General features: G+C 30.8%; 1 protein-coding gene across 1 annotated transcript in view; it reads right to left on the bottom strand.

Annotated features, from left to right (window-relative positions):
* The window catches only part of LOC111617796 (multiple PDZ domain protein-like), a 144,864-nt gene that overhangs the window by 25,875 nt on the left and 99,573 nt on the right, over positions 1 to 19,416 (bottom strand). The window contains exons 11-15 of the mRNA XM_023359099.1: positions 16,291 to 16,312; positions 14,632 to 15,203; positions 8,961 to 9,129; positions 5,870 to 6,204; positions 799 to 882 (exon numbers count right to left, since the gene is read on the bottom strand). Of these exons, the coding sequence (XP_023214867.1) occupies positions 799 to 882; positions 5,870 to 6,204; positions 8,961 to 9,129; positions 14,632 to 15,203; positions 16,291 to 16,312 (1,182 nt within the window). The remainder of the gene's footprint in view (positions 1 to 798; positions 883 to 5,869; positions 6,205 to 8,960; positions 9,130 to 14,631; positions 15,204 to 16,290; positions 16,313 to 19,416) is intronic.

The following is a 19,416-nucleotide window of genomic DNA, read 5'->3' as shown; positions in this document are numbered from 1 at the left end:
TAGAGTCTGGACCAATAGTGGATGAGCAGCCGAACTACTTTCCTCCGACCCTGCGCCACGCTATGGAGCGGCTAAATTGAGTTTGCTATCGTCTGTTTAGTATTATATATAAATTATATATAAATTAGGTACTGTACATATAATTATATATTAATTATATATAAATTAGGTACTGTATATATAATTATATATTAACTTAATTTATTGTAACTTTATTATAATTATATATATGCTTTCTGCCGCCTGGCAACACGCTACGGAGATTTTAGGCTAGTAAGTTGAGTTTATTATCGTCTGCACAGTATGTAAATTAGGTACCGTAAGTCTAATACAGCACTAATTTTATACATTTCTTGTGAAAGAAACACTTCTTATTCAACGGCCATAAAAATTATTTATATTAATGATGTCTCCAAAGGTCAAGTTATTTTTCCGCCAAAAATTCGTTATCAGAAATTGCGGCCGTCGTTTCGCGTGCTGTTCCGCGATGAAAACCAGCTTTAAGCAACGGCGTAGTCGAACGGTGTAAGTAATCCTACAATTTTTTGTTTATAGCATAGTTTATACAGATTATTCCCAAAAAATTATACGTATTTTGGAAATGTTGAGTGGAATTAGTCTAGAATCGGTTAATTTTATAGAAGAAAACCTTTCGAACAGCCTTAGTCCGTAAAGTTCCCACCTATCGGGCTGCGATTGGCTCATGTATTTAATCATTCCTACAACGTAATTTTCGGTTAGCGTGGAACGTATCTAAGCGTTATAGGGGGGTCTACTGTATGTAATTTCAATAATCACCTCCATAATCTGATCACCAGGAATAAGACGGCCATCTACAGCTGCAGCACCATCTGGATAAATTTCATGAATCATAACAACACCCTGAAGTATAAAAATATCAAACAATACATATTAAATTAAATGTCTAAAATAAATCATCTGGAATTTTATCAAAACTTAGTTTTAAAAAATCATTTTATACATACATACGAGGGCGGTTTTTTCAACCTGCGATTGTCCATAAAACAAAAACAAGTGTAAATAACAAAATGAATTTATTACCAAAAGTTAGGTACAAACATGGTTACTTTTTGACATAATTACTGTGAAGATTGAGGCATTTGTCTATCTGTGGACAAGCTTTGAAATCCCCTCTTTATAGAATGTTTCTGTCAGTGATTGAGATGGGCCTTAACGTTGTTTTGAAAATCATCATTAGCCTCAAACCTTTGCTCTCCTAGCCATGTGTTTAGTTCAAAAAAGAGGTGGAAGTCGCTCAGTGCTAAATTGGGGCTGTACGCTGGATGTTTAAAAAGTTCCAAGCTGAGTGGAAGTCTAAAAGGTGAAAGTCTTCACACCTTTAGTGTGTGAAGACTTCCACATCTTTCCTGAACTGAAAACTTGGCTAGTAGGGCAGAGGTTTGAGACTAAGGACGATCTTCAAAACAACGTTAAAGCCCATCTCAATCACTGACAGAAACATTCTATGAAGAGGGGATTTCAAAGCTCATCCACTGACAGACAAATGCCTCAATCTTCACAGTAATTATGTCGAAAAGTAACCATGTTTGTACCTAACTTTTGGTAATAAATTTATTTTGTTATTAACATTTGTCTTTGTTTTATCGTCCATTGGAGATTGAAAAAAAAAACCGCCTAAGTATATAAGCCAGACTTTAAGCTACAGGACCTATATATATATATTTCCCCTTAGAAAAATTTTATCTTTAAAAATTCTATAAATTATATCTTAATACTAATGAAAAGCATTTTTCCATTATCAATTTAATTTAAAAGCCTAATGTTAAGTATAAAAATGTATCATCATCAGATTTTTTTTCATATTTTTGAAACTGTTGGTTTAAAAATATATAATATATCAAGTTAGAATAATAATAAGCATTTGAAGTAGTATAATAGAATAAGTATTTATAATAAGTATAATATATTTTAGATCCATTAAAGTGCATGTAAATTTTTTTCTTTCTTATATTAAGCATCTAAATTTTTATATGTTAATATAAGAAAGAGAGAAAAAAAAAAAAAACTGAAATTTTTCTTAAAATTTATACATAGATTTAGATGAGTAAAAATTTACTACAATTTATTATAGAAGATTCAGAATTAAGCAGAGTAGTATTAGGATATGTTTTTCCTTTCAAATTGGGTATAATAGATTGTGGTATGCATCACTAAGTGGTTACTAAAACTCTCTAGTTTCACCATACTGAGTGGCACTGTGATAGGTCTCATAAGTACAACCACAGATGTTTCAAAATGGCAGATATTACAATTATAAAGTACACACTAAGCAGAGAGCAATTACTGAATTTTTACTTGTCAAAATCCAAATGTATCTCAGAAACGTTTATGGTAATGATTTTGTGGATGTGAGTATATATACAGTCATGTGCAAAAGTTTAAGACCACCCATAAAAGAACAACAAAATGGACTTACAAGTATTTTTATTGAAGTATTGAAATTAAACTCAGTATTTTTTAGCACCTCCTTTGTTTTTAATCACTGCTGCAATCCTGTTAGGCATATTATAGATCAGAGAATGACAGTAGGCTTGAGAAATCTCTGTACTACAGACATTTTTTATGACTTCAACAAGTTCTGTAGCAGTTGATGGTTGCTTTTCTGCCACTTTATTTTTTAAAGTACACCACAGATTCTCAATTGGGTTCAAATCTGGGCTGTTACCTGGCCAGTCAAGCACCTGAATTTGCTCCGCCGTCAGATAGTCCCTAACAGTTTTTGACCCGTGACATGGAGCACCATCATGCCTAAAAATGGAACATTGATGAACATGCCTGTGAAGTTTCAACTTATCACGTAACAAATTAAGGCACTGACTTCCATTCATAGTAGTTTTAGGCGACAGGAAATACAGAATAGCAGTACCAGACACAGACATTGCACCCCATATCATCTGGCTTGGAGGATGTTTCATGGTTGGACTCGTATATCTTTTCTCATATCTCCTTCCCATTAGGGGGTGAACATTTCTAGCAAGAGCAGAAAATTGCTGGATACTTGACTCATCAGAAAATAACACTGCACTCCACTGTTGTACTGTCCAGTTCTTATGTTTCTGGGCAAAAGTCAGTCATTTCTTTTTCATGTTTGGGGTAAGACAAGGTTTCCTAACTGGTTTGTAAAATAATAAAGCAAAATCTTTGGTCAAACATCTTGAAATAGTACTCAAACTGATGTTGGTGCCCTTTGTAGCCAGAGTATGCTTAATCTTCTTCCTGGAGGTTGTTGGAGATTTCACTACCATCCTTCGGATCACATGATCATCATGAGCACTCGTTTTTCTTGGGCGACCGCTTCTCTTCAGGTCTGTGTATTTTCCTGAATTGTTAAATTTACTGACAGCTTGATGAACAGCATTCTTACTCACATGTACCCTTTTAGCTATTTCACGTTCAGAAAAGCCAACTTTATGCAGGGCCACTATTTCTGCCCTTTTGCAACAGTAAGTGATGGGTTTTTACTGATTACAATGATTAAATCCACAAAACAACTGGCAATGAGTGAGATGGGGGTGGTTATTTATAGCAGTCAAAAGTGTCTGATGCATTCAACACATAAAATGATACAGTACAATATTCTGTGTAAATGATGCTATGTTTTAAAATACAAAAAATCAGCTACTGGTCTTAAACTTCTGCACACGACTGTATATATATGAACTATACAATACAATCATATAGAAAAACCAGCTGTGAAAGATAGTCATTGTAAATAAACTAGGTAACAAGATTTGTTTCCAGTAGATCATGAAAATACTGACACAAGATTATAAAAAAGGCAAGGAAAGCATCTATACAGAACTGGCTGTGAGAATGAAGGAGATGTATTTCTGTAATGCATAGTCATAAGACCATATGAATTCAACATCAGACACCTGAAATGAAGAGAGTGTCAGTGGAGTGAGAAAATCAAAGTTTGCTGTAAAAGAAGTTCAAAAGTCAGCCTTCTGTTGGTAAAGTTATGATGACTAAGTTCTAAGCCAAATATGGATCTTGTGGATTTCTTGGAAGCTAGTACCAAAGTTAACTCAGAATGGTATGGGCAATTCTGAAGGTCTACATCTGTAAAGTTTGACCAGACAAAAAACATTAATGAAGTTCTTCTCCCCTGACCCTAAACCAGTCTACACATGTGGCAGTCCATTGAAAAATTGGTGTGTACCATTCTTCCTCACCTCTTTAAACAATGGATCTTTTTAACCTTTCAACTATCATCATTTCAACCCATTAAAGAATGCACTCTACAGAACCAATTTTTCTGAAAAGAAAAATTTTGACTCCAAATGCATTTTTGCATTTGAAGTCAAAGTTTAAAAATTACTGTAATGTTTTGAAAATCTACTGTTTTACCAGTAATTACCAAAGCCAATAAATTTGCATGCATTACAGTATTACATTAATACTTTCACAATTCTAGTTGTCATAAAATCATTTCGTTGTTACAATGTCTACTTTTTGCTGATATAAAAATTAAATTAATGAAAGTTTTACTTTAATATCAAACTGAATGGCCATTGCATTTCTCAGGCAGTAGCTGTAATGGTTATATTCCTCCCAAAGAATATCTAAACTAAAAAATTTTATTTAACATTGTTAAGAATCAAATAAATCTGTTCTATTGATCTGTTCCTGCAGAATGGCAGAGAGTAACTATGCAAAATTTGTCCACACTGCTCAAAACGTTTGAAAGTTTGGCAGTAGGGGATGAAATCAGAGAGAAGGAGCAAAGAATCAGAGTTTTATGATAGTCCATGTTTCCTTTAGGGTACCAGAAAGTAACTATGTAGAGTTTGGTCCAGATTGGTCAAAAAGTTTAGGAGTTTATAGGGGAGATAAAAACAATATATATATACACGGTAGAGCATCAATTATCTCACCCCCTGATCAACCATCACATCGGTTAACTGACCATTCTAGTCGGCAAATTCAAATGTCCGCTATTTGGCTATGTCTTGGCTAGTTTAATAGTATTTTTATGGTTTTAGCTGGCAACATGGCTCGACCATGAAAGGGAGCCAGTATTTAAATGAGGCTTAATTTTCTAATTTTTAACGATACAATAGCGACAATTATTATTTAAAAAAAATTTTTGTTAGGCTTAACATCGATGAAAATTCAACGCGAAGTAGGTTAATAGCGATATACTAATATACTATACTAATAATGTATTTTTTCATATTTTTTGGTTATCCGTATTTTTCAGTTATCCAATCAACCCCAGTCCCCAATTGAGTCGGATAATCGATGCTCTACTGTATATAAAAAAACTCAATTTATGTAGGGAGATATCTCATAACATAAGACTAATTCTTATTTTTAAATAATGATATAGTAGGTTTAATACTAAAACAATGAACACACAAAAATACTATAGACCACATACAAAAGTTGCTTCATCTAAGGGAAGTAAATTTGCTCATTATAGTTTTAAGTGTTTGATAACATCAGAGTATTACTTTAAGAAATGAACAACCAAGACAATATAAATAAAGCATATACACAACTATCTGAACTGAACAAATCAGAACTGAAACCAAATAGATAGGTTTAGAAAAGTCAACCCAGGTGGCAAACGATATTGATCTTGAATGGAACAGACAAATGATGATAAAAGACTAATGCTGTGGTAAAAATATATTTTTTGTGCATTTTCCATTTTTAATATAAAAACAGTAAGTTCATCAAGAATAAGCTTTCCAATAGCAAAAGAATTTTAAAAATCAGTTCAGTAGATTCTAAGATTACCTACAGCAAACAAACAAACAAACAATCTTACTTTATATGTTAGTATGGATAGAAAAGCAAAAAGAATTATTCTTAAACTTACCAATGGTGTATCAAAGCCTCCAATAATACTGAGTCCTAATCCCATTTTTTCTTTACAAATTTCAATAGTTACCTCTTGTCCTGGAATAATTTCACAAGTTTTTGGATTTGGTTGAGTATTGATTGTTTCTTGTGATGACGATGATGAGGATGATAATGCATCATCATCTATATTTATAGGAGGCATTGGCAACAGTTTATATTTAGGTGTTGTTGACAATTTGGATGTGGAAATATGTTGTAGACATCCTGCAGATGTAGGAATCGTAGGAGCAACTGTAGATGGAGACTTCACAGATAAATGAAGAGGTTTAGGCGGTGGTTCTGGAGGACTGACTATAACAATAAATAAAAATAATAAANACTCAACTTGTTTTTATAGTCTTCATAACTTAATACATAATAATCCTGAGTTTGTATGGAAACACTGATAATGAATTTCAGATAAAGATAGGTTTTAATTTAAAGATACTTCAATTCAAAATAAAAAAAAAAGGAGAAATTTTATTTTATTTTTATATCCAAATAAAATGGAAAATAAATAAATGTTTGTATTCATTTGCCATTTTATTTCGATGAGTTAATGATAGTTTTCTAAGTATATGCAGATTGAATCTTTTGACATGACATTTTTGTAAATCTTAATTATAATGGAAATATTAACAAAATTTTTTAAAAAGTAATACAAAAGTAATGTTATAAATCTAATACAAATTTACCAAATGTATTATTATTATTATAGTGGGTTATACTCGGTTCACACAGGTGGCTGTGTACTATATGCCAGACCAGAGTCAAGGCATAGCAACCAAAACAAAACTAAAATTAAATAAGTATATTAGTGTCTGTATTCAGGAATTTCCTAACAATATGGCATGTATTCAATATAGTGGCCTTCTGTAGTGTAATGTATGTATTTTTATTCAATTGTAATGTTCCCAGGATTTTGTGTAGTGTCCAGGATAAAATATATTTTTAACAGACTGAACACTAAATACAAATAAAAATTTGATGTCTTAATACATTTTTCATAACACAGGAACATAATTAAAATGAGCAGAGTCGATCTTTACTTTGAGGCTCTTTTCTGCTTATGAATATATAAATTGATTAAAAGTCCTTCTGGCATCTAGATTGTAAAGGATGTGTAGTGCCCATTGGCAATGTGCCAATTCGGACCAATAGAGGATGCAGGAAAGAAGAGAAAAGCGAACTTTGAACTGGACACTTACTTTCGAACCAACAACTACTGAGAATGGATGATTGAACAAGTGACCAACACAAACAAAAATGAACTGGACTTTCGATTGATGTCGAGCTGTAAAAACATTGTACATACATTGGACATTGCTGTATATATGTGTAAACAAAAAATATAAAGATCCAACCAGACACTCTCTCATCAGCATCATATCATTCTCATTTGGTGACTGAATAGCAAAGATGTATGAAGACATCAAATTTTTATTTGTATTTGTCTCCAATACTTTAAAAACAAGTTTATAAATATAGGAATTAAAAACATATTTTAAAACTTTTCATTTTTCTAAAAGAATGATTATTAAAAAAATAAAAAAAAAAAACAATTTGAAATGATTATATAAAAAATGATTATATAAAAAAAATAATTATAATTTATAATTTGATAATTATAATTCAAAAAACAAAACTGGAAAATTATCATATTTACATATTTAGCACAGACAATATTTAATAAATAAACATTAATCTTCTTATTCTGCTTAATTTTTATGCTTAAGCTTACTGCAATATGAAATATTCATTAACAGATGTTTTTGATTCTGGTATTATAAAACATTAATGTTTATTATAATAGTTCCAACATCAAAAAACTTGCTAAGTTGTTTTGATTTTCTATACTGATACTGAAAACTATTATTTTTTTTACTATATTTTCCCTGATTATTTCAGATTGAACTGATATAATATCAGAGAGTTATATCAATTATTTTCACCAACCATTTGATTATCACATTTTACAGTATTAAACAATGCTGTTACCATAGGCAACTAATCAAGAAAAAAAAATTAAGTTTATTTCTTGCCAACATTATAAATACAGCTGTTTGGAGAATCCTGCAATTGAGATATTTAATCAATTGATGAAAATATTTGAAGGGGTAAATGAAAATGTAGTACAAGTGACAAAAAGTGTTTTTTTTATTAAAAAAACAAAAAAGTATTAATTTTAAAACGAAACAATAATAAATATCTGTAATATGTCAATAAATATACCTGTTTATTTATTTAATTGGTTAAAAAATTATATTTTTATTAAATGCTAAATTTTATCATTAACACATTCAAGTTACACTTTTTTCTACTTGTACCACTTCTTCACTGAATACTTCATTTATAATATTAGCCTTGTTCCTCAATCTCCAGAAAAATTATGATTTCTTTCATTTCTGTAAGATGAATTTTTCAAGTCTTGTGAACAAATTTAAATACAGTAAAAAAATAATTCATTTTTTTGTGAAAAATAGATAAGATTTAATTCTCATTTTGACAATTTATCTGTACACATATCTTCCATTTTGGTATGATTAATTAGAAATCATCTTAACTTTCTTAATCTATAAACTATCTTTAATAATTAATGCTATATCATATAAAAAAATAAATTTCTTTTTTTTTCCATCCTTTCTTCTAAAAATGAAAAAAAATTAAACAAAAAGAAATCAAATACCATTGGATTATAAGATAATTTAAATTTATACATATGGTCAACTGAAAATCACTTTGTTATATCTCCAATTTTGCATGTTTTCAGATTTTAATATCATTTCTTCATGTTGACTCATCTCCATTCAGCATCAACACTTCTATAACAAACATAATTTGTTTTATGTCTATTATCCTAATACATCTCAAATCTTTTAACTCAGTTCTTAAAACTTACAAAAGTAGAGACACAACAAAATGGTTCTCACATTTGTATTTGTAATAAAGTTATATTTTCTTATAAAACTAAGACAATTTAGATTAATAAAATATAATGTATGGCACATTTTATTCTTACTAATATAATATAATAAAAATTAAATTCAGAAAAAATATAATGAAGTTACTTTTTTCTTGTTTTTTAATATCTGTTTTTAAAACATTGTCATTTTGTGGTAACTCTGCATCTAAACTATCTTCATTTTCATTTGATATTAATGATGTAGTTGATGACTTGTGAGGATTTGAAACTACAAGAGTAACCAAACCTTCTATGCTTTTTAGCAGGTTAGCTGCCTAGAAAAAATAAAATAAAAAGAAACTGAACTAATGAGCTATCTATTTAGTAGCAATCAATGTAAATTTAATAGTCAAATAGAATATGTATTTAAACACAAGTTATAGTAAAAAGTATCAGTTAATCTAAATTTCTAATTTATTAAAATATTAAAAGAACTGTTTAATAAACTGTTCTTATAATATAATAATATTAAATGGTTAGAATAACAACATCACAATTTTATTTAAATTACTCTAATAATGTTTATAAGTAAATAATCTTTACTTCCTCTTCTTTCTCATTCAACATTCATACAGACATTTCTAGTAACAAAAATAAAAAATCATTGATATTTTCTTGATAGGATATGACTATCTGTCTCTGATTAGAATTAATAAGGATTTTAAAGACTCAACTTGTTTTTATAGTCTTCATAACTTAATACATAATAATCCTGAGTTTGTATGGAAACACTGATAATGAATTTCAGATAAAGATAGGTTTTAATTTAAAGATACTTCAATTCAAAATAAAAAAAAAAGGAGAAATTTTATTTTATTTTTATATCCAAATAAAATGGAAAATAAATAAATGTTTGTATTCATTTGCCATTTTATTTCGATGAGTTAATGATAGTTTTCTAAGTATATGCAGATTGAATCTTTTGACATGACATTTTTGTAAATCTTAATTATAATGGAAATATTAACAAAATTTTTTAAAAAGTAATACAAAAGTAATGATATAAATCTAATACAAATTTACCAAATGTATTATTATTATTATAGTGGGTTATACTCGGTTCACACAGGTGGCTGTGTACTATATGCCAGACCAGAGTCAAGGCATAGCAACCAAAACAAAACTAAAATTAAATAAGTATATTAGTGTCTGTATTCAGGAATTTCCTAACAATATGGCATGTATTCAATATAGTGGCCTTCTGTAGTGTAATGTATGTATTTTTATTCAATTGTAATGTTCCCAGGATTTTGTGTAGTGTCTGTGGTATCACACCTGTACAGGAGAGAACAACAGGTACAATAAGCACCCTTTCCATCCTCTACACATGCCTTATTTCCTGGCAAGTTCTGTGTACTTGCTAATTTTTCCAGTGTATGTGTTTTGTACATTGTGAGTGTTTGGAATGGATATGTCTATAATGTATGTGATTTTATTGTGTTTGTCAATGAGTGTGATGTCTGGTCTGTTGTGGTAAATTGTTTTATCTGTGATTATGGCTCTGTCGTAGTACATTTTGTGCATGTTGTTTTCCAATACTGTCTGTGGAATGTATTTGTAGTATGGTTTGTGGATATCTAATAATTTAATTTGTGTTTGTTTGCAAGCTCTTGGTGTATTATATTTACTACTTGATTGTGTCTATTTAAGTAATCTGTCTGTGCCAAGAGCATGTACCCAGATGTAATGTGTTGTATAGTTTCTGGCATGATGTGACATTTGTGAGTTTTGTATCTTTGAGTACATGTTTTCTGTACATTTTAGTATTTATGACCTGATCCTGTATGGCAATCATGAATCCTTCTGTCTCCCCAAAGAGGCATCCCCTATCTAACCAGCTGTTTGACGCAGTTTTGTCAACAAAATCCTGGGCCAGGTCATAAGGATGCCTGCCATGGAGTGCTTTTTGAGCCCACGATTGTTTGATGGTGTTTATGCTTTTTATGTGTTGTGTCATGTCTGTGTGCTGTGAGTGTAAGTTTAATGGTGTGCTGTTTGAGTCTGCTAGAGTTACTGCTTTATGTAATTGTGTTTGTTGTTTCCTGTAGAAAAACTCTTGCAGTGACTGTATTTGTTTGTAGTGAAGGTTAACTATGTCAATCAGGCCACGTCCGCCATCTTTATGTGGAATGGTTAATCTTTCTGCGGCAGATTTAGGATGATGTTGTTTATGCTTCGTAAGTGTTGTTCTTTGGAGTTGCTCGAGATCTGTGTGAGTCCAATGTATAACTCCAAAACAGTATGTGAGAACTGGGATGACATATGTGTTTATTGCTTTAACTGTGTGTTTTGCATTTAGCTGTGTTTTGAGAATGGCANAAATTATTTTATTTTATAAATTGTAATTTATTTTATATTTGAAAAAGTTCTATTAAAACATAAAGAGGTATATGCTTTAAACCCATATTTTTTAGTTTGTTTAATGTTGTTTGTATATAATTAATTTTATTTTACATTTTACATTAGGCAACCATCTGGAAATGAAAACAAATAAAAAATAAGTTAGCCACTTGTTTTCAATGAAAAAAATATGAAGAAAGTTTAAAAACAATTCTTCAGAAGATCAAGTTTACAAATTATTGATTCTAAACTAAGAATCAGTATACTCTAATTGCACCTATATTTAATTGCACTTTTTATTTTGTATAGCTGATTACAGAAATTTAACTTAAACTTTTCTTCACTTGTAATAAATATAATTTTATCTGCTGTTTGGTTATATAATAATTCATTTTATATAATATACGACAGAAATTTCCATAATGCTTATAAAATAATAATGACATTTTAGCAATGAAGGTGATGAATACATTCAATCAATTGATTTTAAACAACAAATAATCAATTAATTACATTCTCTTTTATTCATATTATTTTTTTTATCAGTTATGAAACTCTTTAATATAAAAATATTTAAATATATAATTAAACTTTTTGTTCAAATAAGTTTACACTGTAGAAAAATTTTATTTAACTTAACTAAATATTTCAAATAATATAAAAATTATCTGACATACTTATCTGATTTGCATTGGACAACTGAAACTAAATATGTCACATGAACATGTTTCTCAATAGTTTGTTGAGAAACATGTTTTTGGGCCCATATTCAATTAATCAAATAATCAATTGATTACATTGGAGAAAACGCTGGAGATAGCTGACAACCTGTCAGTTATCTCCAGTGTTTTCTCAACAGTTTGTTGTCTGATGATCCCCATTCAATGCAGGCAAAAATGTTCGCACTTTGTTTAAAATATTATTGTTGCTGATTTTTTAGGTTATTTAATGTATATTAATTTTGAAACTGAATATACAAAAGAAATAGATTTCTTATTTCATTTTTTTAAATGAAGATATTTTGGCTTCTTATTGAATATTTCATTTTAAAAAATTGTTTTTTATTAACATAACATTTTAGATTTACTAAATATTAATATGAAAAGGCATTTGACAATGTTAATCACACAGTTTTATGAAATACTTCAAAAAATCGGAATAGATAAAAAGATAATTAAAATTATTCTTGCTTTATACAAAAATCAGAAAGCAATAATAAAAATTGATGAAGAAGAATCCAAATGGATAAGGGTGGAAAAAGGAGTGAGACAGGGATGCAGGCTTTCGCCACTGCTATTTAATATTTACAATGAGTGGATGATGCGAGAAGCATTTGAGGATTGTAACAAAGGAGTGAAAATCAATGGATGCTTGATAAATAACATAAGATATGCTGATGACATAGTCCTGCTGAGTGAAAGTAAAGAGGGATTACAGAAAATTCTGAATCGTCTGTTCAAAACCAGATTGGAGAAATTCCATATGAAAATAAATGAACAGAAGACAAAAGTAATGAAGGTTTCAAAGAGTGAAGATATGGATGAATTCCAGATCGTTATGGGAAATAAGGAACTTGAAGGCGTTAAAAAGTTTGAATATCTAGGAAGCTGGATAACGAGTGATAATAGATGTAATACGGAAATTAAAAGCAGAATTAATAAAGCAAAAGCTGCCTTTTATCAGATTTACCATATATTAACAAACAGAGGCCTTAACATAAAACTGAAAATAAAGATCCTAAGGACAATGATCTGAAGTGTATTAAAATATGGATGCGAGGCATGGACTCTCGCACGTGAAATGATGGAAAGAATTAACTCTTTTGAAATGTGGTGCGTGAGAAAAATGCAAATAATAAGTTGGACGGAGAAATTGACAAATGTGGAGGTTTTGGGCAGGCTGGGCTTGAGGAGAGAGTTGCTTATAAATATCCAACAAAGAAAAGTACGATATGCTGGACATTTGGCTAGAGGATCAGGAGGACAACTGCTAAAGATGGTGATTGAGGGACTGGTGGAGGGGACAAGACCTAGAGGAAGACCCCGAAAGACTTGGAGAGATGACATCAAGGACTGGACTGGAAAGGATTTAAGAGAAGCCTGGAATAGGGAAACATGGAGAGGAATAGTTCATCAAATGCAACCCTCTGTATAGAGGATGTCACTGGATAGATAGATAGAAATATTAATCATTACATTTTCTTATTGCAAAACATTTGTGGAAATGTAATCAAGATGATGATTATAATAACTTAGAATAACTAAAATTTAAGTATATTTATTTCTTATTCTAAATCTATTTAAATTTCTTTATTATTATTGATTAAATTTCTTTAATCAGTAATAATAACAAAAGTAAATTAAATTTATTAGTATAATGATCTCAGGTTCTTAAAATAAAATAAAATTATAATATTTATCAATAAAAATTTAACCTTCTATTAGTAAAATATTTGTAATACAATATCATTTATTTTTGGTTTTTTTGTATAATTTCTTTACATGAAATTAACAAGCTTTTATTAAGAATTATTCAGAAATTACAATTTATTTAATGTCTTAAACTTATATTTTAATATATCATATTTTATTATATAAAATAAAGGATCTGTTATCTCTTTTCTTTTTAGTAGTTAATTTAATAACAACATATCTTGGAATTAAGTCCAGAATTTATTTATTAAAATAAGGAATAAGTATTATCTATTCTTCTGTCTCTCTGAGATAGTTGCATAAACAAAACAATTATACAGTTTGTATTCTATTTTCCATGATAAATGCCATAAAAATTGTTGCTTTGTTTTGATAAAATATTATCATCATCATGGTTTTATGATGATAAGTATTATTTTTAACTTGTTAAATTTTCATAATATTAGAGCCAAGAAAATTTAGATAATTCATTATACAGTATTATTGTTGATATCCTTACACATAGNCTCGAAAAATTTTCCTTTAACTTTTCAATGTGATTGGAAATGATGTTTTTAAATGTAAATATATCTATATTATTTTCCTTGATAAAATCGTTAAAGCAAGGGAACATGTCGGTGTTGTTTTTATTCAGTTCAGTTTGCCAGAGACTAAGCTTATTCTTAAAAGCTTGAATTTTACTGATGAAGTTATGATAGTTGAATTCTCACCTTGCAAGCTCAAATTTAAGTCATTAAGTTTTTCGAAAATATCAACTAAGTAGCTCAGCTTCCCTAGCCAAACTTCATTGATATAATAACTTGCCAATCTATGTTTCTTTTCGATTAAAAACATGTACACTTCATTTCTCAAATCAAATATCCGTCGTAGTATTTTCCCACGTGAAAGCCATCTGACTTCGGTGTGTAACAGTAATCTATCATACGTTGAGCCCATCTCATTGCAAAGTATTGAAAAGAGACGGCTGTTGAGGCTGTTGCATTTAATGTAGTTAATTGAACTAACAGCGTCTTGTAATATGTTGTGCAACTCTTCATCCATATCTTTTGCAAAAAGAGCTTGCCGATGAATCATACAGTGATTAAATACCATATGAGGCGCCACTTTCTGAATTAAGCCTCTGAGCCCTTTATTTGAACCTGTTAATGCTGCAGCACCATCAGTACAAACCGCAACACAGTTTGCCCAGGTAAGGGACTTTGCTTCAAAATATTCATTTATTACTTCGAATATTTTTTCTCCAGTTGTTTTTCCTTTCAAACTTTTGCAACATAAAAACGTTTCTGTTATATCTTCATTAAAAATAAACCTAATGTAAATAATTAGTTGTGACATTTTAGTAATATCAGTAGTCTTGTCCAGTTGTAAAGCAAATACAGATGAATTTTGTATGCATTTTGTGACTTCTGACTCGATATTTCGTGACATTTCGGAAATCCGCCGAGACACGGTATCTCTTGATAATGGTATTGTTTTTAGTTCATTTCCATAGTTATCGCCATGCATAATTGATGTCATCTTGGTTGCTGCAGGAAGGATAAGGGATTCTCCAATTGTATGGGGTTTCATTGTTTTTCCTATTAGATAAGAAACTTCTAAAGAAGCTCATAATGCTTTCTGAGGTATTGTTGTAAATTTCTTTAAATTTGCACTTTGAATTTTCCGATTTTCAGCTTGTCTTTGAAAAAAATCGGCATGTTTATTTTGAAGTTCTTTATGTTTAGTTTCCAGGTGCCTTTTTAATTTAGCTGGTTTCATGCTCTCATTTGCTAATTTTTTGTTGCAAATGACACATATTGGGCGTTCTTTATCACCANGATGATGTGTGTTAGATATTTAGCTAGTTCCTGGTGCAGTGATGTAAACTTTTTGTACCAGAAATTGTGAATGTTGTCTACACCAGGTGTCTTCCAGTTGTGTGTTCTGTTAACAGCGTAGCAATGTCGTGTATGTTTATTTCAGCACAGGGCATAGTTTGTATGTTGTGCAAGTTTCTGTTTTCCTCCTTGATCCAGCCTGCATCAGCATTGCGTGTAACAGCATTGGACCAAAGAGAAGACCAGTAAGTTGTGAGTTCTTTTTCTGTTGGTGTGCCACTGTGCTGTGTATCAGTGTTTGTTTTGATACTGATTTGTCTGTAGAAAAGTTTTTCATTGTTCGTGAATAATTTATTTTGTTGTTTTCGTAATGTACATGTTTTGTATCGTTTGAGTCTATATGTTTTGGCTGTGAGTTTTTGTTTTAGTGTATTGATGTATTCTGTAATGTGTATGTTGTGATGTTCGTGTTTTGTGTGTGTTTTGATTTTCTTGAAAAGGTTTTTGAGTTGTTTCTTTAATTTGGGTGTTATGTTGTTTTTAGTGTATTGTGTCAGCCTGCCTAATTGGTGTCTAATGTCATTTATTTGTGTTTCTATTCTTTTCTGCCAGGCAGGCTTGTGAGAGAATTGTGTTTTGTGTGTGTTCGTCTGCGATTGTATTTTCAGTCCATGGTGTGTTACTACTGTGACTGCCCCTTCATAAACTAATGTATGAATGTCTGAGAGTGTAGAAATTGAATGAATGTAGTTTGGTAGTAAGTGAGTGTTTACATAATTTAGTGTTTTTCTTATTACCTTTGACGTATTGATTTTTGGTATTCGTGGTTTTTGTGTGGGATCTATACCAGTGTATTTAGTGAGTGTTTCCTGAAATATAAGTGAGAGCATATTAACTAATTCTATGTCTATGTTATCAGTGATGGATGAGGAAATGCCTGTAGTTTCATTAGTGGTAGTTGTTGTATGTGTACTATTATCAATGCTTGTTGCTGTATTATCCTGACAGGTTACGTGATCTTCATTAATGTTAAATGTTTCTGTCTGTTGATGNTAACTAATTCTATGTCTATGTTATCAGTGATGGATGAGGAAATGCCTGTAGTTTCATTAGTGGTAGTTGTTGTATGTGTACTATTATCAATGCTTGTTGCTGTATTATCCTGACAGGTTACGTGATCTTCATTAATGTTAAATGTTTCTGTCTGTTGTTGTTTGATAAGTTCAAGTGTTGTTTGTGGGATAAGGTTGTTATGTATAATTGTTTTTTTTTTGATCGACAACACTTTCTTCAGTGACAGTGAGGTGAGGATACTGTTGTGTGAATCTATGGTGTAGTTGTTGTCTGTATGCTGTCATGTTTGTTTCGATTCTTGTGTTGGTGTAGCAACTACGGATGATAAACTTGTTCATTTCTGTTGTCCATTTTATCCTTTGGCGTGGTTTTCCAGCCTTTGTGGTCTGTGGATGCATTGCCACAGAAACACCAAGGCTAGGTTGATTCCTCACATCTGTTGAGGGCATTGCANAATAAAGTATGTATATTTTTTTTATATTCTTTTAAACTAAAATATATGAATACATATATATTTTATATATATGTTTAATAAGATCAATGTCTTATAACAATTATTATATTATCTACAAAAAATAACATCACAAAGTCCAAGTAGTATACAATAAATCCATGGTGCGCAAACTTTTTTCGACTGCGACCCCTTTTGTAAAAAGAAAATTTTTGGCAATCCCCTAGAGATAAATGTTCACAAATATGATGTATATTTCACGCATTTCTTTCGTTTCATCGAATAAAAACATCATCATATTTTATTTTTACCATAAAAATTTTTTATGTCTTGTGAAATAAAACTAAAAATATTGATCAAAAGTGTGTTCTCTAGAGGATTGTGTTTGTTCAATTAAAGACTGAACAATATTTTTCCCAGAATTTGTGTTTGAATATCAAATTGTTAGAGTTGGAAACCGTTTGATTAAAGTACCCGTTAGGGAACGGCTATTTCCGGCACACAGTAGTGTCGATAATCGTTGGAAAGTCGGAAAAATAATATAGTACTTTACAATGTATGTGTTTCTGTGTTGTTTGTGTGCTTGCCATAAAATGACTGAATCTATGAGTAATTGTTCTTTGCATCCCCTGTGATTTCTAAAGTAACCTTTTTGTTGTTCTGTAAGAATGTCATGTTCTTCAACATGTTTGTATATTTTGTTTGTGATACAGGATGTCAATAATTTGTAGAGTGTTGGAAGACATGTAATTGGTCTGTATTGTGTGGGGTATGTGATGTTGTTGTTTTTAGGTTTCATGTAGGTGATGTCCTGAGTAAGAAATTTTGGCATGTCTTGTGGATTGATGATGATGTGTGTTAGATGTTTGGTTAGTTCCTGGTGCAATGATGTAAATTTTTTGTACCAGAAATTGTGAATGTTGTCTACACCAGGTGTCTTCCAGTTGTGTGTTCTGTTAACAGCGTAGCAGATGTTGTGTATGTTTATTTCAGCACAGGGCATAGTTGGTATGTTGTGCAAGTTTCTGTTTTCCTCCTCGATCCAGCCTCATCAGCATTGTGTGTAATAGCATTGGACCAAAGAGAAGACCAGTAAGTTTGTAAGGAACCAAGTCTGAGCATTATTTTTATTTACTTTTATTTTTGCTTTTTATTATATTTTTGTTTGGGGCTTATGTTTTGTTAGGACGAAGGTTTCCTCACCATTCACCTTAGAAACTTAAAAATAGAAGAGAAACCAACTCACCAATGAGAGAAAAGCGCCGTAGAAAAAACTCGCACACACTTGCGCTCCCGAGCGGAAAAAAGTAGGTCCGCACCGAGAAAAGGGGGAGACCCCACAAGCACAGCTTAGGGACTCACTAAACCTTAAAGAATAAAAAACATCCCCAAAATTGTCAAAAGAATAATGTAAAAGATTAGCGAGTATTGTCTGAAAACTAGGCTGCCAGACAAATAGAAAATTTATTGTTAGCAAATAAGTATGTAAATGAGGGGAGTGATCTCACTCAGAATTGTGATGTCATCTCACAGTATAAAGACTGAACCTCAAGTGAAGACGGACGAGGTGAGTTTCTGATAGCAACGAGCTTGGTGAGCTTTGTAGCAGTGAACAAGAGAAATGTCCGATAGGATCAAATAGTTCCAAGGCGATTTTGAAGTTATTCGATTTGTGGATCGACGAACAGAGAAAGTCTTGAGATTTGAGGAAATAGGTTCCTAGTATATTGAGGTAATGATTAGGATCTTTAATTTCTTAAGAATTATTATTGTATATAAGTTAAGTCTTTGAATTTTGTCGAATTCCAAAGGGAAATAGATTTAAGTTAGAAACTAGATTGATTTGAGTTTTGTCGGGTTGATTCTTACTGATTTTTCATTGAATAAATTGTTATTTGATTTTTACTAAATTTTGTAAATAGTTTATTACTAGAAATTAATTAAATATTTAATTTATTATTGACAAACTTGGTCATTATTTAATTCGGTGCATGCTTAAAGTCCAGGCCTGGCACGTTAACGCAAATCCGTGTAAAGTACCCGTTAGGTAACGGCTATTTCCGGCATACAGTCGTGTCGATAATCGTTGGAGAGGGTGGAAAAATAATATAGTACCTTACAAGTTGTGAGTTTTTTTTCTGTTGGTGTGCCACTGTGCTGTGTATCAGTGTTTGTTTTGGTACTGATTTGTCTGTAGAAAAGTTTTTCATTGTTCGTGAATAATTTATTTTGTTGTTTTCGTAGTGTACATGTTTTGTATCGTTTGAGTCTATGTGCTTTGGCTGCGAGTTTCTGTTTTAGTGTATCCATGTATTCTGTAGTGTGTATGTTGTGATGTTCATGTTTTGTGTGTGTTTTGATTTTCTTGAAAATGTTTTTGAGTTGTTTCTTTAATTTGGGTGTTATGTTGTTTTTAGTGTATTGTGTCAGCCTGCCTAATTGCTGTCT

The sequence above is a fragment of the Centruroides sculpturatus genome, unplaced genomic scaffold, assembly GCF_000671375.1.
Source record: "Centruroides sculpturatus isolate CEXI.00-Female unplaced genomic scaffold, Cexi_2.0 scaffold277, whole genome shotgun sequence".
Taxonomy (NCBI): Eukaryota; Metazoa; Arthropoda; class Arachnida; order Scorpiones; family Buthidae; genus Centruroides; species Centruroides sculpturatus.
The sequence above is the reverse complement of the archived record's forward strand: the minus strand, read 5'-3'. Positions and strand labels throughout refer to the sequence as shown.